The sequence below is a fragment of the Dermacentor albipictus genome, chromosome 1, assembly GCF_038994185.2.
Source record: "Dermacentor albipictus isolate Rhodes 1998 colony chromosome 1, USDA_Dalb.pri_finalv2, whole genome shotgun sequence".
NCBI lineage: Eukaryota > Metazoa > Arthropoda > Arachnida > Ixodida > Ixodidae > Dermacentor > Dermacentor albipictus.
The window spans coordinates 186729162-186746978 of record NC_091821.1 but is presented as its reverse complement, the minus strand read 5'-3'; the positions used below and the strand labels follow the sequence as shown (position 1 = coordinate 186746978).

General features: G+C 44.3%; 1 protein-coding gene across 3 annotated transcripts in view; it reads right to left on the bottom strand.

The window, feature by feature from the left end:
• The window catches only part of LOC139054086 (putative ATP-dependent RNA helicase TDRD12), a 254611-nt gene that overhangs the window by 190950 nt on the left and 45844 nt on the right, over positions 1-17817 (bottom strand). For all 3 annotated transcript variants that reach the window (XM_070530611.1, XM_070530613.1, XM_070530612.1), the window contains exon 5: positions 13904-13951. In XM_070530611.1, coding sequence (XP_070386712.1) covers positions 13904-13951 — 48 coding nt within the window. The remainder of the gene's footprint in view (positions 1-13903; positions 13952-17817) is intronic.

Genomic DNA, 17817 nt, shown 5'->3' with positions numbered 1-17817 from the left:
AAACCATGAAACCCATCTCAGCACAAAGAAATTTTTCCTTGGCTAAAAAACACAACCTAGAAGTCTCCACTGAGCCAGAATTGATTCTTGTGGATTGCAAAAAAATGAGATTCCAATGAGATCCCAAAAACTACTGCAGCTGTGGGTCTTAAAATTTTTGGTGACGTACTATGGACAGCGTGCATTAACAAAATGTTATTACATTGCAGTGCTGGTGCTATTATTTTAAGAAAAAAGAAAACATTTTTTCGCTCCGTGTGCATAAAAGTAAAAATTTTCTAAATTTCCACGAGCGTTGCCACATATCAGATTAACAGTTGTGCTAAATATAATTGCCAAGAGTGACTTCATATGCTAACCATAAATGCTTAAGTAAGGGCACGTCTCTAAATATGCAATCTTTTAACAATCAATCAAAAGGAAGGACCATCTTCTATTTTCTTTAAACTCTCCAGAATTAAAGCCAAGCGCGAGACCTGACTCAGTCTGTAAAAACATCACGCATTATTTTTGTGAGATCAGTTATCAAGCCAAAAAAGTGGCCAAATTCACATTATTGCCCTAACCACAGAAATGGGCGAGCATGTAGCTACAGTTGCCAAGGTCATTATTTCTAGGCCGTAAATGTGTTCTGTTGTGGTCAAGAAACAACAAATTGACAGCAAAAAAAAGAAAGAGTTGCATATAAGTGCAAAATTGCATGCATGCGTGTTTGTACGCGTCATTGTTGCTCCTGGCGAAAGAAACCGTCAGAAAACTTCTAGAGGTGCACTTGAGTTGGGTTCTCATACGGAACTGTCAATTCAGCCAAAACATACACAGGGCATGTGACAGGCAGTGGAGAGAAAGAAAGAGTGCGTCCAGGGAGAAGTACACAGGCAGAAACATCAGCGGGCCCTGAAGCTGTTATGGGTTTCTTGCTCCCAGTGAGGTGATTTTGTGGTTTTGGTTACACGTGGTTGGGGGAGAGTCTTGCGCAAGGATTCAGCGGTGCTTGGAGCAACCTTTGTGGGGAGCGGCAGCCCACATGGATACCACCATAAGGGTTCACAACACTTCTCACACTTAACAGTGCCATGATGGGTGATGACACCCAGTGCTAAGTTTTCTTTGTTATGATGGTATCACTGAGCGTAGAATTTGTTCTACTGGCCAATGTTTCTTCTTTCTATACACAGGGCATGGAAGGAATTCAATAAAATTCTTGCTGTGATACCCTTATTTGGTATTGAATGTTTTTTCAGCGCCTCCTCTATTTTTTTCTGTGCCTGTTGTGTCGCACCCATTTCCATTGGTGTCCCATTGTCACTCTGTTGCTGGACGAGGATCAGTTTAGTGTTGAAGGTGGCGTGCAAGTGACAAGTGAATTATCGTTTAGTCAACAAGGCTTTAGAAACTTGGGAGACAGTGGCTTGTTTTCATAAAGACTGGCTACTGCTTTCTTGTCAGTGAAGTCAATGACAATGTCGGTCGTTGGACGGAAAGGTTTTGATGAACTGCACAGTTCATGCGGTGTCTGGTGCTCTAATTTCACTACTGTGGGTGTATTTTTTATTGATGTGCTGTCTGTCTTGCTGCTCCTAATAATGTTCCGTGGGGAAAAGAATGAGTGTGAAGTTTGTGCATTACTGGTGTGAAAATTAGCGAAAATTTCAGTCTTCAGCATCTTCTCAAGTCCAGAAACTGTGCTTCGACTGTGCTTCTGACATCCAAATTGTCACTGCACCCAGAACTGCGCTGAAGGGTCCCTACCCTAAAGAGCTATTCTATGGAGTCGCTCGAAAATTTACGTGTCAGTACAAACTTGAACACTCTCTCCAATAAAAAACCTAACGGATTGAACGTTAGACACAGCTGTGAATACCAGAGCGTTGTAAGTTTCTTTCGTCAAGAAGTTCTGCGGTTCGCCTGCCAATTTCAAGTCAACGTATTCCAAGAAAACAAGCTCCAGCCAGTGAAGTCTCGAGCCCTTTGGATCAGAGAACTGCTCGGAGTCCGGGTGATTTTGGTGAATACATCACATCATCACATCACTTTATTACCTTAACGACCCCGATTAGGGGGTATTACATAAGGGGTGGGTTTACAAATCAAGGCTACAGAGAGTGATCTTCATGAGAAACAAATGTAGTTAAGTTGTCCGCAAAAGTTGATGAACACGTGATGGCTGCAATGTTCCGGGGAAGGCCATTCCAGTCCACTGCTGTGCGTAGAAAAAATGAGGCTGCAAAAGTAGTTGTGCGAGCACGTGCGCGGGCGATTGAGTAAGGATGGGACGTACGGGGGGATATGTGCGCCGGTGGGATGATATACGGTGCTTGATTGAGCGGACTGTGAAATAATTTGTGGAACAAACAAAGACTGGCGATGCGGCACCGCACAGAAAGATTAGCAAGATCAGGTTTACGTTTTAGGGATGATATGCTTATGTCGTATGAATATGAAGAATGGATGAACCTAGTGGCACGATTTTGCACAGATTCTAGTTCGTTTTTTAAGTATGCTTGATGCAGGCTCCAGATGGGTGCTGCATATTCTAGTTTCGATCTGATGAGTGATTTGTACGCGAGAAGTTTTATGTCTGATGGTGCGTGAATACGTTGCAATTGCTGACATTGACAATTGCTGACAAACCATTTGCATATGTTCCTCATGAACTCCACGGTTGGTCCGACACTGGAAAACTTTCCGTCACATCTGTGCTCTGCATGGTCCTTCATGAAGGGCAAAGCCACTATCACAGCAAGTGAAAACAACTGGACGGCAGGCTTCACTCCTATTTTTTCTATATTTGATAGAAAGAGGTGTTTTCTCGTGAGAAAACAGACTGGCTTTAGAATGGAGCCCTGTTGCATCTTGTAGAGGTCCTTTATGCAGGTTGACGAAATTCCGCTATCTTTTTTTTCTTCAAATTCTTTTGCCAGAAACTGTGATCGTATGCTTTTTATGATGTGGGTCTGATCGAATGCCAGGAACTAACTTCGGCATGGATCAGCGGGATCAAATACTCAGGTTTGCAGTTGCCAAGACGATTATACTTCCATTGTGGCGACGTTAATTTTCTTGTTGTCAGTCACAGCCCGAACGATTTCAAATCCCACTTCTTCAGCCTTTCTAATGACGTGCTTAATGGTTTCCACAAGTAGCTCACCAGTACAGGCCCTCGCGAGAAAGTATCCCACCGAGATCCTAAACCTCCCATGTAAGCCACAGAGCCAAAAGCACAAGAGCGAGTTTGCCAGTTCCTTCCTTTAAGATGCCAACAAAACGTTCAGAGCTCCCATTTCAACGAAAACATCTTTTTGCATGTTGTACTTGAGCCTCTACTTGATCCGCATTTCATCCATGACGTGGCTGCACATTCTGGCTTTTTCTGTCCCGAGGCATTCCATCTCAATGCTCCGCCTTTTCTCACAAGATCGCTGAAACCTACCTCGCCTGCTGTACTTCCTTGGTATTTTTGAAGTGTCGTTCTACATGGAAGTGCAAGGAGCTCTGTCCTCAGGTATTCATGACTTCGTGTAAAGGTTGAGAAAAATTATGCACTGCTATATAGTGATTTCGGACCACTTTTTTTTTTTTTTTGCCTTGTAGTTCAGCACCTGATCCATAATTAGTCCGGCTTTCATACTGCCCTGGTTTGAGTCTGGCGATTTGAAGCAATTGGTTGACATTGCACTCATCCTTTGGGCATTGTAGCTCCTTTTCGTAAGCATCGATGGTTGCCTGCAGCCTCTCATTCCATGCCTATCCAGGCCCTTTCGTTTCCGTGCCACTTCTTTCGTTCTAGAAAGGCTGATGCGGAGTTTCTTGATTCAGCTTGAGCACCAACTGATCTCGGGGCACAGGTGCCTGCCATGCTTACTGACTGCATATGGGTTGTAAAAACGAAGTTCATGCATCTCCCGCTTGTTGATGCCAAAGGAGCAGTATCAGGCATGTCATCACTCCAGACTGCAGATACATTTTCTGATGCGACCCGATGACTGAGCCATCTCGGCTTGGGCACTTGAGCAGGTACATTCACACAAACTTTGCATGTGTCTGACAACGATGCAATGCACAAATACACTTCCTCAGCAGGTGCAGGTAGGCTAGCCGGCGTGGCCATAGATTAATCGCGCTTTCTTTTCTGTGTAATGCAGGAACTCCTCACCTTAGGCTGCTCCTTCTTCATGTAGGACACATACTGAGGAAAAACACTGGGCACTGCACCTTGATTGAGCGTGTGCCTCTTCGTGTCCTGACGAAAGTCACTTTCCAAACAATGGAGGCTGCATACAGTCGTATAATTCGAATTGAAACTCGGCTCCCAGTTCTTTCTGGCGATAACTTGAGCCTTCATTCCCGTAGCTCTTTGTCCGCAGGTATGTCATGAAAGGAATCTCCAGGGTCTTTCACTGGCTCGACGTACAAGACGGTACACAATAGCAACGCATACTGACATGTAAGATGTCACGGAACATCACCGCTGCAGCAAATAGACGGACCTTTGTCTACTGCTGCCAGAAATCTACGGGTTAAAGGTGTCATCTGCAAGTTGACAGAGGCGGGAATTATGGCCCCAGTAAGAGTCACAATACCAATTTATTTCACCTTTATTTTTTATTGCGTACAGATATTACTTCCTTTATTGTCATTGCGAAAGCACCCAATAACTTTTGTCATTCTTGCTTGCAAACAAGAGAAGAAGCACGGTGCAAAATGTCTGCAAGCCACTGGTGGGCGAGCAGGAGAGAACGTCATCTGCAAGCGGGTAATAAGGTGGAGCCACCAAGCGGCACTTCGAAGCGAAATCGAGAAAGTAAAAGGAGAGGGCACGGCGGACGCCGCGGCGCTCATGTGGCAGGCACAGAAAAAGGTAAAGGAGGCAGTGGTTTTATACAGAAATCTTTTGCGCTGGAAAAGTGCTGCCAGAAATATTTCTGCTCGATACGATTCTGTTACATTCAATGTAGCAGCTATCAGCTGCACCTTTTGCAGCCGTAGTTGAAAAACAGCTTTTAGTCCTGCCCTTGCTTTTTTAGAGATACGGCTGTTCTTGCAACAAGCAATTTGTGGTTCTCCGGGCTGACACACGTCCACTGCCACAAATGCCAAGGCTAAATTCCAGGCTAAGGGCGGACACACTGCCAGTTCTTTTTCATTTCCCTGAAGACTTTCAAGTCGGCACTTATAAGGCAAGTCAATGTCCTGTTCTGTCATTTTGCATTTAGAATGTTTACCGTATCTTTTGCACATTTAATAACTGATGTGGCGGGGCTGCGAAGGGTGTATTAGGGTTGCGCAATGCATTATAACGGCCCTAATTCCATCGCAAGTGTTCTTGCAGTCCCCCCTGCAGAAAAGAGCCATTTAACCGAGATGTATATGGTCCTTGCAAGTTCGTGGAGCTGGTACCAGTTCTTGAAATAGTTTGGCACACTATCACTGATGTACGTGCCATGTGCATATAAGGGAGCAACATCCTTGAGCCACTAATGCACCTTTACTACAGCATAGGATGCATGGTGTTGCGAGGCTGATTACTAGAACATCATACCTTGCTGGAGAAGCAGCGCACTGTCACAGACACAGAGAAGACACACAAGACGACACTCGCTGTCTTCTTTGTGTCCGTGCGCTGCTTCACCAGCAAGGTATGATGATCAATCACCAACTAGCTCGACTTTCCACATTACTGATTACTAGAACCTCGGCTGACTTCTACAAGCATTACTACTGGGTTAGGTGGCAAAGTCGGCAGGCGCCCAGGAGACCATCGCGATGAGGCAGGGATGAGACAATTAATTACTAGTGCAAAACTTGCACTCGTTTATTCAATCGTAATGAAGTAGGAAAGATGAGAAGAGAATACCAGAAAGATACATTGCAGGGCCGCTTAAAGAGGCCCGCTAAAATCATAGGCAGGCATGTGTCCACACCAACATTATGTAGTATGCACCGAGTCTGGTCAATGATTGGCGGCCGCTTTCTCTCTCTTAGGCAAAGTTCCGCATTTTTGCCTCCACTGGTGGGAACTCGTGGGTCCAATTCTCTCTCCGATTGTCAAGCTCTCTGGGGTGGTGGACACACTGAGTAATGACAGTTCGCGTAAGGGGTGCCTCCCCTTCTTCCCGCACACACACCAAGGGGCTGGTAATCACTGTGGGGTGCCAGCCAGACCAAGAACAGCCCGAGCCTCCCATAGGTATTTGAGCTCTACCCTGCACTTTCCAATCAGGCATGGCAGGGTTTCTGGATAATCGTGTTAGGACTTGGTGCTAAACCCCAATTTTAACAGTAGGCAGAATCATGGCTGGTGCCATCATTGATATTAGCACAACTGCATGTTCCTTTTTTATACGTCACGACACCCATGAATATGGACTGGTTTTTTGCCAGTGATACGACTGAACTTCTCCTGGCAGGTTGACAAGTCCAGTTTTCTGCTAATTAAAAATGTAAGACGACGCAACCTTTCTGGTGGAATTATTTTGTTACATTTATGGCTTTGCCCTGAACACACTGAACGTAATCGTGCAGCACCAATTTCTTTAAGCTCTCTTGAAGGTGTTCCATAAAAGCGTCAAGACTCACTGACCCGTGGCCATTTCTAAGGCACATGCACTTATAGCTTGGCGTTCGCACAGTACGTACAGATGCAAACTTCACGAGACAATGTGTAAACTACCCATCTCGGTTTCATAGAGAACTTTGTCAGTTCGATGCCTGTATCAGGGTAAGCCACTTTAAACAGACAAAATGTTTCACAAATGGACCTGTTCATTAGCTGTATTGAAACGTATACTCTTTCCGTCTTTTTGAAGTAATTACAATGACATCCTTCTTGTTTGCGCTTTCTCAGGAGCAGTAGAGCTCCTCTTTAGTGTAGTAGCTCAGTGCCACCTGGATATCCTCTGGGCTAAGCCTTGTTCTAGTGTACAGGTCTGGACTCTACCAAACCCTAAGGGTGTCTTTGCATTTCCAGTATTTCCGGATGAGGTTGCGGATGGAATCATCTATCTGATGGTGGGAGAGATTCACTGGGAGCAGTGCCAAAAGGCAGCAACGTTCATGGTATGAATCACAGGAATTGAACTAGTCCCTCAGGTTGCGGAGGCACTTGTGACACGTGCTGCAGGTTTCAACGGAAGCACCAGGTTCCTTTGTAGTTCCGTACGCTGTAGTAAGGTCAGCAAAAAATGCCCTGGAGACAGCACCTTTTAGCTCAATAGCTTTTAGCTCTGCCTTCTTGCGTCTGGCGTAGAGCTACTGAGAATTTCGTTTCACCTTAGCCAGTATCTTCAGAAGCGATTTGTCTCTTAAGTGAACAAATACGTTTAGCTCAACAACAGTTTGCTCAGGAACAAAATTTTTGTCAGGTTTTGATGCATCCAGAGGTTCTATGGCTATCTGTCTGAAACAGCTGAAGCAGCTCTGACACAAAATGTCAGTTTCTCGAACAAAGAGAGCTTCTTCTGAAATACGCTTCATTAACAAGGCATCCCATTATAACATAACCATAGATTAACATAACCAATATTTCGCAATCTGAAAGTTCCGCTCATACAGTAAAACCTTGTTATAACGAACTAATGGATATAACGAAGCAATCATGATTCCACTTGAAATTCCAATAGATGCCCATGTATTGAAAACCTTTTTTTAACGAGGTTAAAATTTCCTCACAATGGGTATAACAAACCGTTCTTTAGAGCACAGCTCCTTGCCGCCCGTTCCTGCATTTCGCGGTGCTGTCGTGCCTCGCCGTAACCAGCTTTATAGCCGGGGCCAGTGCGCTGCTGTAGCGTCGCGCGCTCCTGGCGCCATCTCTTGCGCACGGCGCGAGCCTTGCGCTTTTCGCTCCTCCTCCAATGCCACCCATGTGCGACGGCAATCGGAGCGCCAGCTCGGCAGCGGCTGGTCTCGATGATGTACTTCTGCTCGAGCCGAAACGCATAGCCGCCGCCGTTCGCCACTGCGTGTACCCCGGCCCTCGTGCGTCACCACGATGCTTCAAAGGCAAACGAAAGCTCCAAGCGAGTTATGTGTCCAACCGTAAGGCTTCGACGACGAGAGAAATTTTCGCACAATGGCTGCGGGAGTGGGACGAGCAGCTGGGCAAGCTGGACTGAAAGGTATGCCTCGTACTGGACAACTACGCGGCCCACCACAAGGTCGCCGTGTCAAAAACATGGAGCTATGCTTCTTGCCGCCAAACTGCACTGCAGTTGTGCAACCCCTTGATCAAGGAGTTATCATGAACTTTAAGTTGGGCTACCGCAGGCGTGTGATCGACCAGATTCTGCTAAACACGAGCAAGAAGCGCGAGTCCATGATCGACTTGTACATGGGATCGAGATGTTACAGGCTGCTTGGGTGGCTGTACCGGCAAGCATGATCGCCAATTGCTTCCGACATGTCTCATTTGGCGCAGCGGCGTTTACAGTGAAGATCTCGGTGCTGCCGCCAATGAGGGTGCCGTGGGCGACCAAGCCCTAGCGTCATGGGACGCTCTCCTTGACGCCGGTGTTGTGCCCGACTGCGACACCTTCTGCATGTACGTCAGTGTCGATGCTGACGCGGTGAGGACGGAAGAGCTAACGGGGGCGGAAATTGTGCGTGCGGTGATGGGGTGCCTAGCGACGAATGTGTAAACAACAGCCGGGAGCCTAATAATGGCGAACCCGACGTACCGACACCCGCACAAGCGCTGGATGCGGCAGACCTGCTGCTCCGCTTCTTTGGCGCTCACGATGACGGCGAGGACGGACTCGAAATAGCGGCTGCAGCAGAAAAAGCCATCATTCGCCTGAAGAAGGCGCAGCAAAAATCTATCAAGGATTTTTTTTTCTGCGAAGTTAGCCGCCAGCTGGTCTGCTGTTGATCGATTAGTGATGAGCCGTATGGCGTGAATAAAATAGCAATTCCTTGCTCTTTTTTTCCGTGTGACGGACGTTTTCTTTTTGGCGTGGCAGGCTGCTGAGATTTGGTGGCGAGTACATCCTGTCTTGCTAGCTAATCGTGGATAGAAATAGATAGTGGCTATAACGAACTAATGGTTATAACAAAGTAATACGACCCCTTTCAGCTTCGTTATGACGTTTTACTGTAGTATCGTATATGCCCACGTAATTAACACACCTTTTTTCCCAATATACCGAAGCAAAGTTGAGGGGTGCATTCATTAGGCGTGGTAAATTTAATGGAGACATTTTCAAAACATCAAAAATTGAAAACTAAGAAAGTAATGATTTGTAACCATAGGTAAGCAGCATGGGACAATTCGAACTCACTCACCATAATTTTTCCAGGCCCCGCACTAACTCACGTTCACGCTCACCTCCACTCAAACTCGCATGCACCCACTCACACTCGCCTTCACTCAATCTCACTGGCATTCATTCACACTCACCTCCACTCACACTTACTGGCACTCACTCAAACTCACACTCACTCACACTCACGCCTTTTAAATGAGTGCGAGTGAACATTAGCGAGTCACTCATGAGCGAGCTGCCCTCTGCCGCTCACAATTCGTGTATATTCAGATCAAAGTTTCCAGTTTAGCACCTATTAGTGCGAGAAGGCAGCGCTTTGGACCAAGTTTTATTTTTAATACACATAAACAATTTGTCTTCCCAATTACATGGTAGCATCCGTCTATTCGCTGACGATTGTTTTTCGTACCATGTAATTAATTGCAATGATGATCACCATATACAAAATTCTACCTTTTCTTGGTGTCAAGAGTGGCAGATGACTCTAAATGCCCAAAGACAAGTAATGCTAACAGTAAGTAGAAAGAAACACATCTGATTTTACTAACATTATTATTGACACAGCTCTTACTTGTGTATTTCAGGGTAAATATTTAGGCGTCAATTGCACACACACTCTCCGATGGGAAACCCATGTTAACAACATAACCTCAAGTGGAAATCAATGTATATGCTGAGTACCAAGGTGGCTCATCTTTCTGAGAAAATGCCTTCGTCTTGCGCCAGCAGATACAAATCTGCTAGCCTACAAAATGTATGTACAACCAGTGCTGGAGTACGTATGTATTGTCTGATTTACGTACACAAAAGAACCCGTAAGAGGGGGCGCAGAGGAAGGCAATAAGGTTCATTTATAATAAATACAAGTTAACGGACTCATCGACTGAATTATTAAAAAGCGCCGGTTTATTAACACTATAAAGTAGGGCAAAACTAGCACGACTAAAGTTTTTGTTTCAATTTATTCATGGTGACAAAACCATTGACACATACATCCGTATAAAGTTCTTTGAATCGTTCTAGGTAAACACGCCACAAGCACTCACAAGCACTCTAGAACACGTAATGAATACACCTTTACCTCAAATGGCTTAAATATTCATATTTCCTTAAAACAATTAGGGAACCGAATTTTACATTACTAACGCTCCATATTTAAATAACTTCATGACTTCGAGTGGCCGCCAACTTGAACAGTGTTCGCTCGGAGCTTGCCCCTTGTTGATCATCGAGGAGGGAACAGCACGCAGACAAGAAGACGTAAAACATTCATCATCTGAATCATGCGTAATGCATATGCCGTAAAGGTAAAATTTTAAAATACCCCCTTCTCTCAGCTAGCCCCCTCTCTTGCTAAGCCTACGATCACCGGAAAAGTACTTGGTCGAGTGCCAGTGGCGTGCTCGTCAGCCTGAGTCGTGAAGATGGCTATTTGTTTTGTTTCTCGCGGGGCCACAGAAACTCTGGTGTCGGCATTGTCAGCGTCTGTTGGTCATGAGGGAAAATTTCCGATAAAGGCAATAATAGACGTTAACTTGAAAATAAAACTGTGGGCCGAGGATTCGACCCCAGGAACTATGGGTTGCGGAACCAGCACGTTAACCCATTCAGCCACTGTTTTTTTTTCTTCTTTATGGCCGAATTCAGCCACTGTCAGTCGATGGTGCGCACGCTCTTGAATGGGGTTTTATATGAAGAAGTTCGGACACGGCATATGCACGTGCCTTCGATGCTGCATCCACTTCCTCTTCAATAGGGTCCCGCTGACAACAGCCTCCCATGATTTCAGATGCGAACTCAGCACGCTCACGCTATCGCGTTCCACTCTTAAAGGGAACTTTAAATGCCTTCAATTGTTGTGCTAGCTGTGATATACTCAACCATGTTAACACTCACATCTACTAAGCTCACTCACTCACCTTCGTACTAATGTTTACTACCATTCACGAGCACTTACTCACATTTATACCATCATTAACACTCATATTCAGAGTCACTTCAACTCACAAGCACTCACTCACATTCAAACTCACCTGCACTCAACAACTCAGGTTCCCGCTCACCTCCACTAAACCACGTTCACCAACCCACTCACTCACAAACACCATGGTTACACTCATTTCCACTCATACTCACCTGCACTCGCATTCACTCATGTTCACACTCGCCTGTACTCACAGGCACTCACTCTCATTCACACTCACAGTACTCAGTCACGTTCACACTCACCTCCGCTCAGACTCACTGGCACTAACCTATGCTCACACTCACTGACACTCACTCGCCAATCACCTCCACTCACACTCACTCACACTTGCACTCACTTCCGCTCACACTCACTCGCACTCACTCACACTTGCACTCATACTCGCTGGCCCTCAATTGCACTCCCGCTCACCCCCTCTCACACTCACTGGCACTCACTTGCACTCATTTGAAAGGCGCGAGTGCGAGTGAGTGCACCCATAAGTGAGTGCGCCGACCTATGTTTGCAACATGCATAAGGCAACTTACCTTTGCAGTAAAAATACATGTATACCATTTGCAAACCATAAATTCACTCAGCATCGAAACCATCAGACCTGCAATTCAAGTCGCCGGTTGCTTCATCCACATCGTGGTTCCACCACAGAATAAAGAACCAATGCGTCAGCCAAGCAAAGTTGGTGCGGTCTAGGCCAAACGCGCGCGGTGAAACTGAATGCGCGCTCGGAACGGCAATCTCCGATCGTGCCCCAACTCGTCCTCGCAGCTGCTTCCAGTTGTCTGCCGTTATCGCAAGCATCACGTTGAAGTGCGCACCTATTTTGACAAGCACGCTGTATGTGTCTCTTTCCTCAACCGTCCTGCTCACTGGCACGTCAAAGTTTATCAGTGTCTGATCAACATTTCCACTTTGTGAGCAGATAAATTCTCTGTTCCACAGCAGGCGTATAGCTTGACTTAAGGCCCATCACACACATCAAAATCCAAGGCAGGCAGAGAAGCGAGCTACGGACACACGAATTTAACACTAAGCCCGAACATAACCACTATGCCGATGAAGTGTCGACCACCCCTTCTTCACTTAGACTCTCCTGTGCACCGTGCCCGACCGCGCATGCTCTCCCATTACATCAGTAAACTACATAAACTGTATATGTTGCAGTGAGCCAGTTGTGTTATTTTTCTCTCTAGCAAAGTTGGGGGTGCATTCTTATGCAAGAAAAAAAAATTCAGATTTTTTACTACTAATTTGGGGATGCGTTCATTACACAGTAATCTTCTGATGCCTGTTCAAATGATAAGCGCAAAACACTCGCTTTGAGCTGTACCACTGAGCCATCAATGTCAGGGGAGTACAAGATGTGCACGAATACTCACACTCACAGGTTGCTAAGTAGAGGACTGCAGGGTAGTCTACGAGGAACCAGTGTGAAAGCCGATGTTCTGTTGCAACTTTAACTTTCTGTGCGTATAGAGCAGTTTTTTTTTTCTGTATTATTCCTTTTATACAGCATAGACCAGTGCGGTGGGGTTGCAAAAGCGTTGCCTATATCCCTGCACCCCATCTGTGTAGTCAGCTTACCGCCATGCCATGGACAGCGTTAACAGGGGGGTATTCTGTAAGAGTCCACCTAGTAACTGTCCATTTCAACCACTGCTGATTGGCTGGGGTCGCTCGTCTCCTCCTCGCTCGCACAACTCCGTCCAATCAGCAGCAGCAAAAATGGACAGTCCAGTAGGCAAACTCTTACAGAATACCCCTACTGATATGGTACCGGATCCGCTCGGGCTTTCTCCTTTATGTGGTGCACGCAGGCTGACGCAGGCTCACATACACACAAGATGTTGAAAGCAGGCCCTTAGAAGTGTGCGACTAAGCATCGCAGCATGCTGAGTAGCTGGGACCCACGTTGAAAATTTTGTGATTTATGTGAAAAAAAAAATGCACATCAATATCAACTGTTCTTTTATGTCAATGTGTCGTTTCGTGACCACAACGGAACCCATCTACAGCCTAAAAATAATGACCCTAGAAACTATGACTACTTGCTCATATCTATGGTTAGAGCATTAACGCCAATTTGGTCACTTTTCTGGCTTGATAACACCAGGGTACTTATGTTTTTAATTGAGTAGTTATGTTTTTACTTAGCATTAATGTCATTTGGAGGCTGTCACATTAGACAAAGATAAACAAAGATCAGCATTCTCTTCATATATATTATTCCAACTATACTCATTTCAGTTAACAAAAAGAACCATTTCGTATTTCCAATTCAGCAGCTGCTATCACATTCTGCCCTGCACATATTATACTGAATCGGAGTATTTCCAAGTAGTGCAGAGTCGCTTTCAAAGCAGTTTATGTGGACAGGTGTATTCTTCATAATAAAAAGTAACATCACTTAAAAAGGATGCCAAGGGCATTTTGCAGATTCTCTTTGCTTTTGGGCCATTACACGAGTATATACAGTAACAGAGAATGGAACTTCAGATATTAAGCTTCACAGTCAATCAAACAGGTAGCCCCCCCCCAGTAAGACCAATTACAAACAAATAGCAAATAAGACTGACCACCCAATGACTTATGGGCATCAGCATTTCACCAAGCCTCCAAAGGTGAGATTAGCAAAATGAAAGTAAATTTCACATACGCTTTCCGGTCCACCATGAGCGTTTCTCCATAGTCAACCAAGAAGACCCTAAACAAAAAAAGAACATAAAAGTATATTGTTAGGCTCCTTTGAATTTATATCAATACTAGAGCACCACAAAATACTCGTTCAAAAGCCACCAAACAAAGCATTTCAGATATCTTCAAAGCTACAGAGTGAACAACTTAATTGCTTCTGAAAAATTGCTCAGGAAATGTAATGTAAGAAATTGAATAAATGCAGTTAGTTTGTGATTAAGATGCATCATTGTAAAAGTTTTGTGATCAGAGCACCAGTACTAAGTCAGAAAATGACACTACATGGTTAGATTTAGATCTCAGAGTACTGAACAGTGATGATTGCAAAAAAAATGTCAGCAGCTGTTCACAGTAAACTCAAATTTCAACTTTGAGCAGTTTAACTACTCTGGCATTTTCATAATGTTTGCAGCAAGTGAGAGAAGTGCAAACTACGGCCAGCTGTCCTTCATTATTGCACTCGTCCAGCAGCTGCTGAGATTGGACAGAGAGGATTGCGATGACCTTCCTACCCTAAAACCAGTACTTGAACTTCAACACCAAACTAAAAAAATACAGAAGGGGGCAATCTGGGGATATTATCTGATCTGGAATGCAAAGCTGAGCAAAACGCAAACGTCTGCTGACAGAAATGTAGTCTACATTTACCTCACGAAGTAGAGAAACTCCTTCACTACATGGCATAAGCACAAAGCTAACCTTTGTGTTTTGCATAGAAGAAAACAGTTGTGTGCTAAAGTCTTCTTTAGGTTATCTTGGAACATTTATCTGTGAAACGTATATTCTTTCTTTTGACATTTATGTTTCCAGAGATATGTAGTACATAGATCTTTTTATACTTTTATTCTTCAAGTGTGCACAAAAATGTATCTTCAACAATTTTTTATTTAACCCTCTACAAGTCAGCGTTATCGTTTGATAACATACTGCACTCTACCTGGCTGCCAAGACCCGCAATCTGCACAAAAGTGCGAGCGGTCTTTATGGAAACGCACTTATTTTTCAATGTTGCTAGTTCCTGGGGATATCTAATCTAGGAAGTAGTGCTTGGGATTTTCTATCCAGGCAATAGCACAAGTGCAAAGCATTTTTATTTCAAGATTGTTTTTTCTTGCCATCTGTTGTATGCCTGACCTGGTTTGATGAACACTAAAATTATGCACAAAAGCAGAAATAAAAGACACATGCATGATCCTCATATGAAAATCTTGCCATTTCTTATGCACGTGAAGCACACGAATTCGGTTTCGTGACCAGACGGTAACATGGCACTATAGTGCAAAACATTCTGCATACTTGTGTCGCAGGTTGCAATTTTCCTACTTTTCTTGCATTCTGGCTGTTTCTTACCTACAGGCATTGTGATTTTATCAATCAAAAGCAATCAAAAACAGGCACAAACTTTTTTAAAACCTTAGCTCCTCACATGAAAACAAGGTACTCAAGTTTGTGTTTGTGATTGCTTGGCGACATGGCGTATTAGTGGTTACAGCGTTGAATTTTTTTACTCAGAGGTTCCATTTGACCCACTCATCTCTAAATCAATGGAGACTAATTTATTTTATAGGTAGATGCTGAATTTTGCTATAGTGATGGGTACATGTTCAGTGCATACCTGGCAAAAGTTACGACTATAGATTTGCACTATATTATGGCACCATGTTACCAAATGGCAACATACCAAGTTCTCGTTTATTTCTGCAGTGACTTAGTTCTTGCACATTTGTTCAGGTTCAATGAGCCAGCAATAAATTTTTAGTTATTTTCTCTTTATATGGCTCCATAGAGGATTTAATAAAGGTTTTTTTTTTGAACTGGCATATTTGAAAACATTGATTTATTTTCAACAATTTATCATCATCATCATCAAAATCATGTCTATATTTAGGTCAACAATTTATAATTCTGCATATATGCTAAAGCAAACATTTTTTCTTAGATACCTGAAAAAAAAAAAAAGGTCGCTTTCCAGCAGTAATGAGAGTTAACATAGCCTGAGGATTAAGAAGATATAAAGATTATTATCAGATGTCATTTCCTATCAAAAGCAAAACTATCCAGCTATTTTCTGGCTACCAGCAGACTAAAAATCAATGAGCCCCACTGTTCAATCCCTGAAATACCCTAGTATGATACCATATTGTACAAAACTGAAGAGATGGCACATGAAGACAGCATGAGATTGGCATTTGTTTACATCTGTTTTTGGTAGTGTGTACATTCAAACTGGCTACACCGTGGCACCTTAGCACAAACTTGTCCAACAATAAGCTTTGCTATAAAAACAGCCGGACCTAGACACTCACACATTAAGACAACAAACGTATGTTCGTTTTGGAATTCTTATGAAACATGTTAACGGTAATGTGGACAATCAGGGTGTCTACTAAGTTGACATTTCCAAATTCCCCGAGTTTTCCTGGTTTTCCCTTAGCAGCTTTGCAAAATTCCCTGAATGAGTCCGAACTTTGCTTTATGTCATGACAGGCTGGACACCATGTTGCCCATTGCAGTCACTCTCTAGTAAGCATGTTTAAACAAAAAAAAAATGACTTAATCTAGTTTGAATAGTAAGGAGTAATATCTATTTTATTTAAAAAGAAAACAGATGGAAGGTGTTAGTAAAAAGCACAGCAAAAAAGATGGTAAAACCCAGTCCAAATTCAGTAAAACATCTTCATATACGAATGAAAAGGATATGCATAGATAAGTAAATATTTTTGCGTATGAGCTATTTCTATCAACTGATAGCAAGCCCATCAGTATGAGGCCTGAAATTTGTCGCAACTAAGATTCTCTCTCAGTAGCTGGGAAGTGGCTATGGTGTTGGGCTGCTGAGCTCGAGGTCGCGGGATCGAATCCCGGCCACGGCGGCCGCATTTCGATGGGGGCGAAATGCGAAAACACCTGTGTACTTAGATTTAGGTGCACGTTAAAGAACCCCAGGTAGTCAAAATTTCCGGAGTCCTCCACTACGGCGTGCCTCATAATCAGAAAGTGGTTTTGGCACGTAAAACCCCATAATTTTTAACATCTGCATCTCGGCGTCAGCCAACACTTCGTTTTTTGAGCTCAAGGTCCTTCAAAGAGGCGGCAGCACACTTCCTCTCCTGTTAATTCCTCAGTGTGTCGGTCCTTTCTGTTCTCATCCTTCTGCCACGCCTTCACCTCATGCACCATTTGATGCATCCTATTGGTCAGCTGCACAGTCAACGTCCGATTATTTGGACTCCCTAGTCGCCACGAAAACATCCGAAAAATCGGGCAGTCGGAAAAAAATGAATGCATGTCTTTAACTGCCCATAAGGGCTAAAATTGCAACAGGCACGTCCGAAAAAGCTCTTAAGGCCTGCCAGTACACTATTAGGCGTATCGGTGCTCGTACTGTGACAGGAGACGGGGTGCGCGCATGCAAATTAAGGAATAATTACCGTGTCCCGTGACAATTGGCCCATCCTACTCTTGTTATGCTTCACAGCTTAACACTGCTGTCCTGAGGTGAAGCTGACTTTCGGAGACTAGCATTACGCAACGCGCTGTGCTATGTGAGCTTCGAAGCCAATTGCAAGGATTACAAAGGCGGAGTTGATGCCATTGCCGACAGCGGCGAATTATTTCAATCAAAAACATGGCACCCTACGACAAGATGCTTATTAGCGAACGTAGAAGCAGCTAGGCCTCACACTGCTGCGGTGGTGGCTAAGCCTGCCAGCGGATTTGCGTGCAGGAGTGCCGGTTCGAGGCGGCGAGATAATTAAAATGGCGGCGGTGGTGGCTTTGATTAATGCCATTTCAGACCTACAGTCAGGGCAATATACATTGACTATATGGAGTACGTGGTGGTGCCGCAAAGCTCTGCGAATTATCGGGCATGTC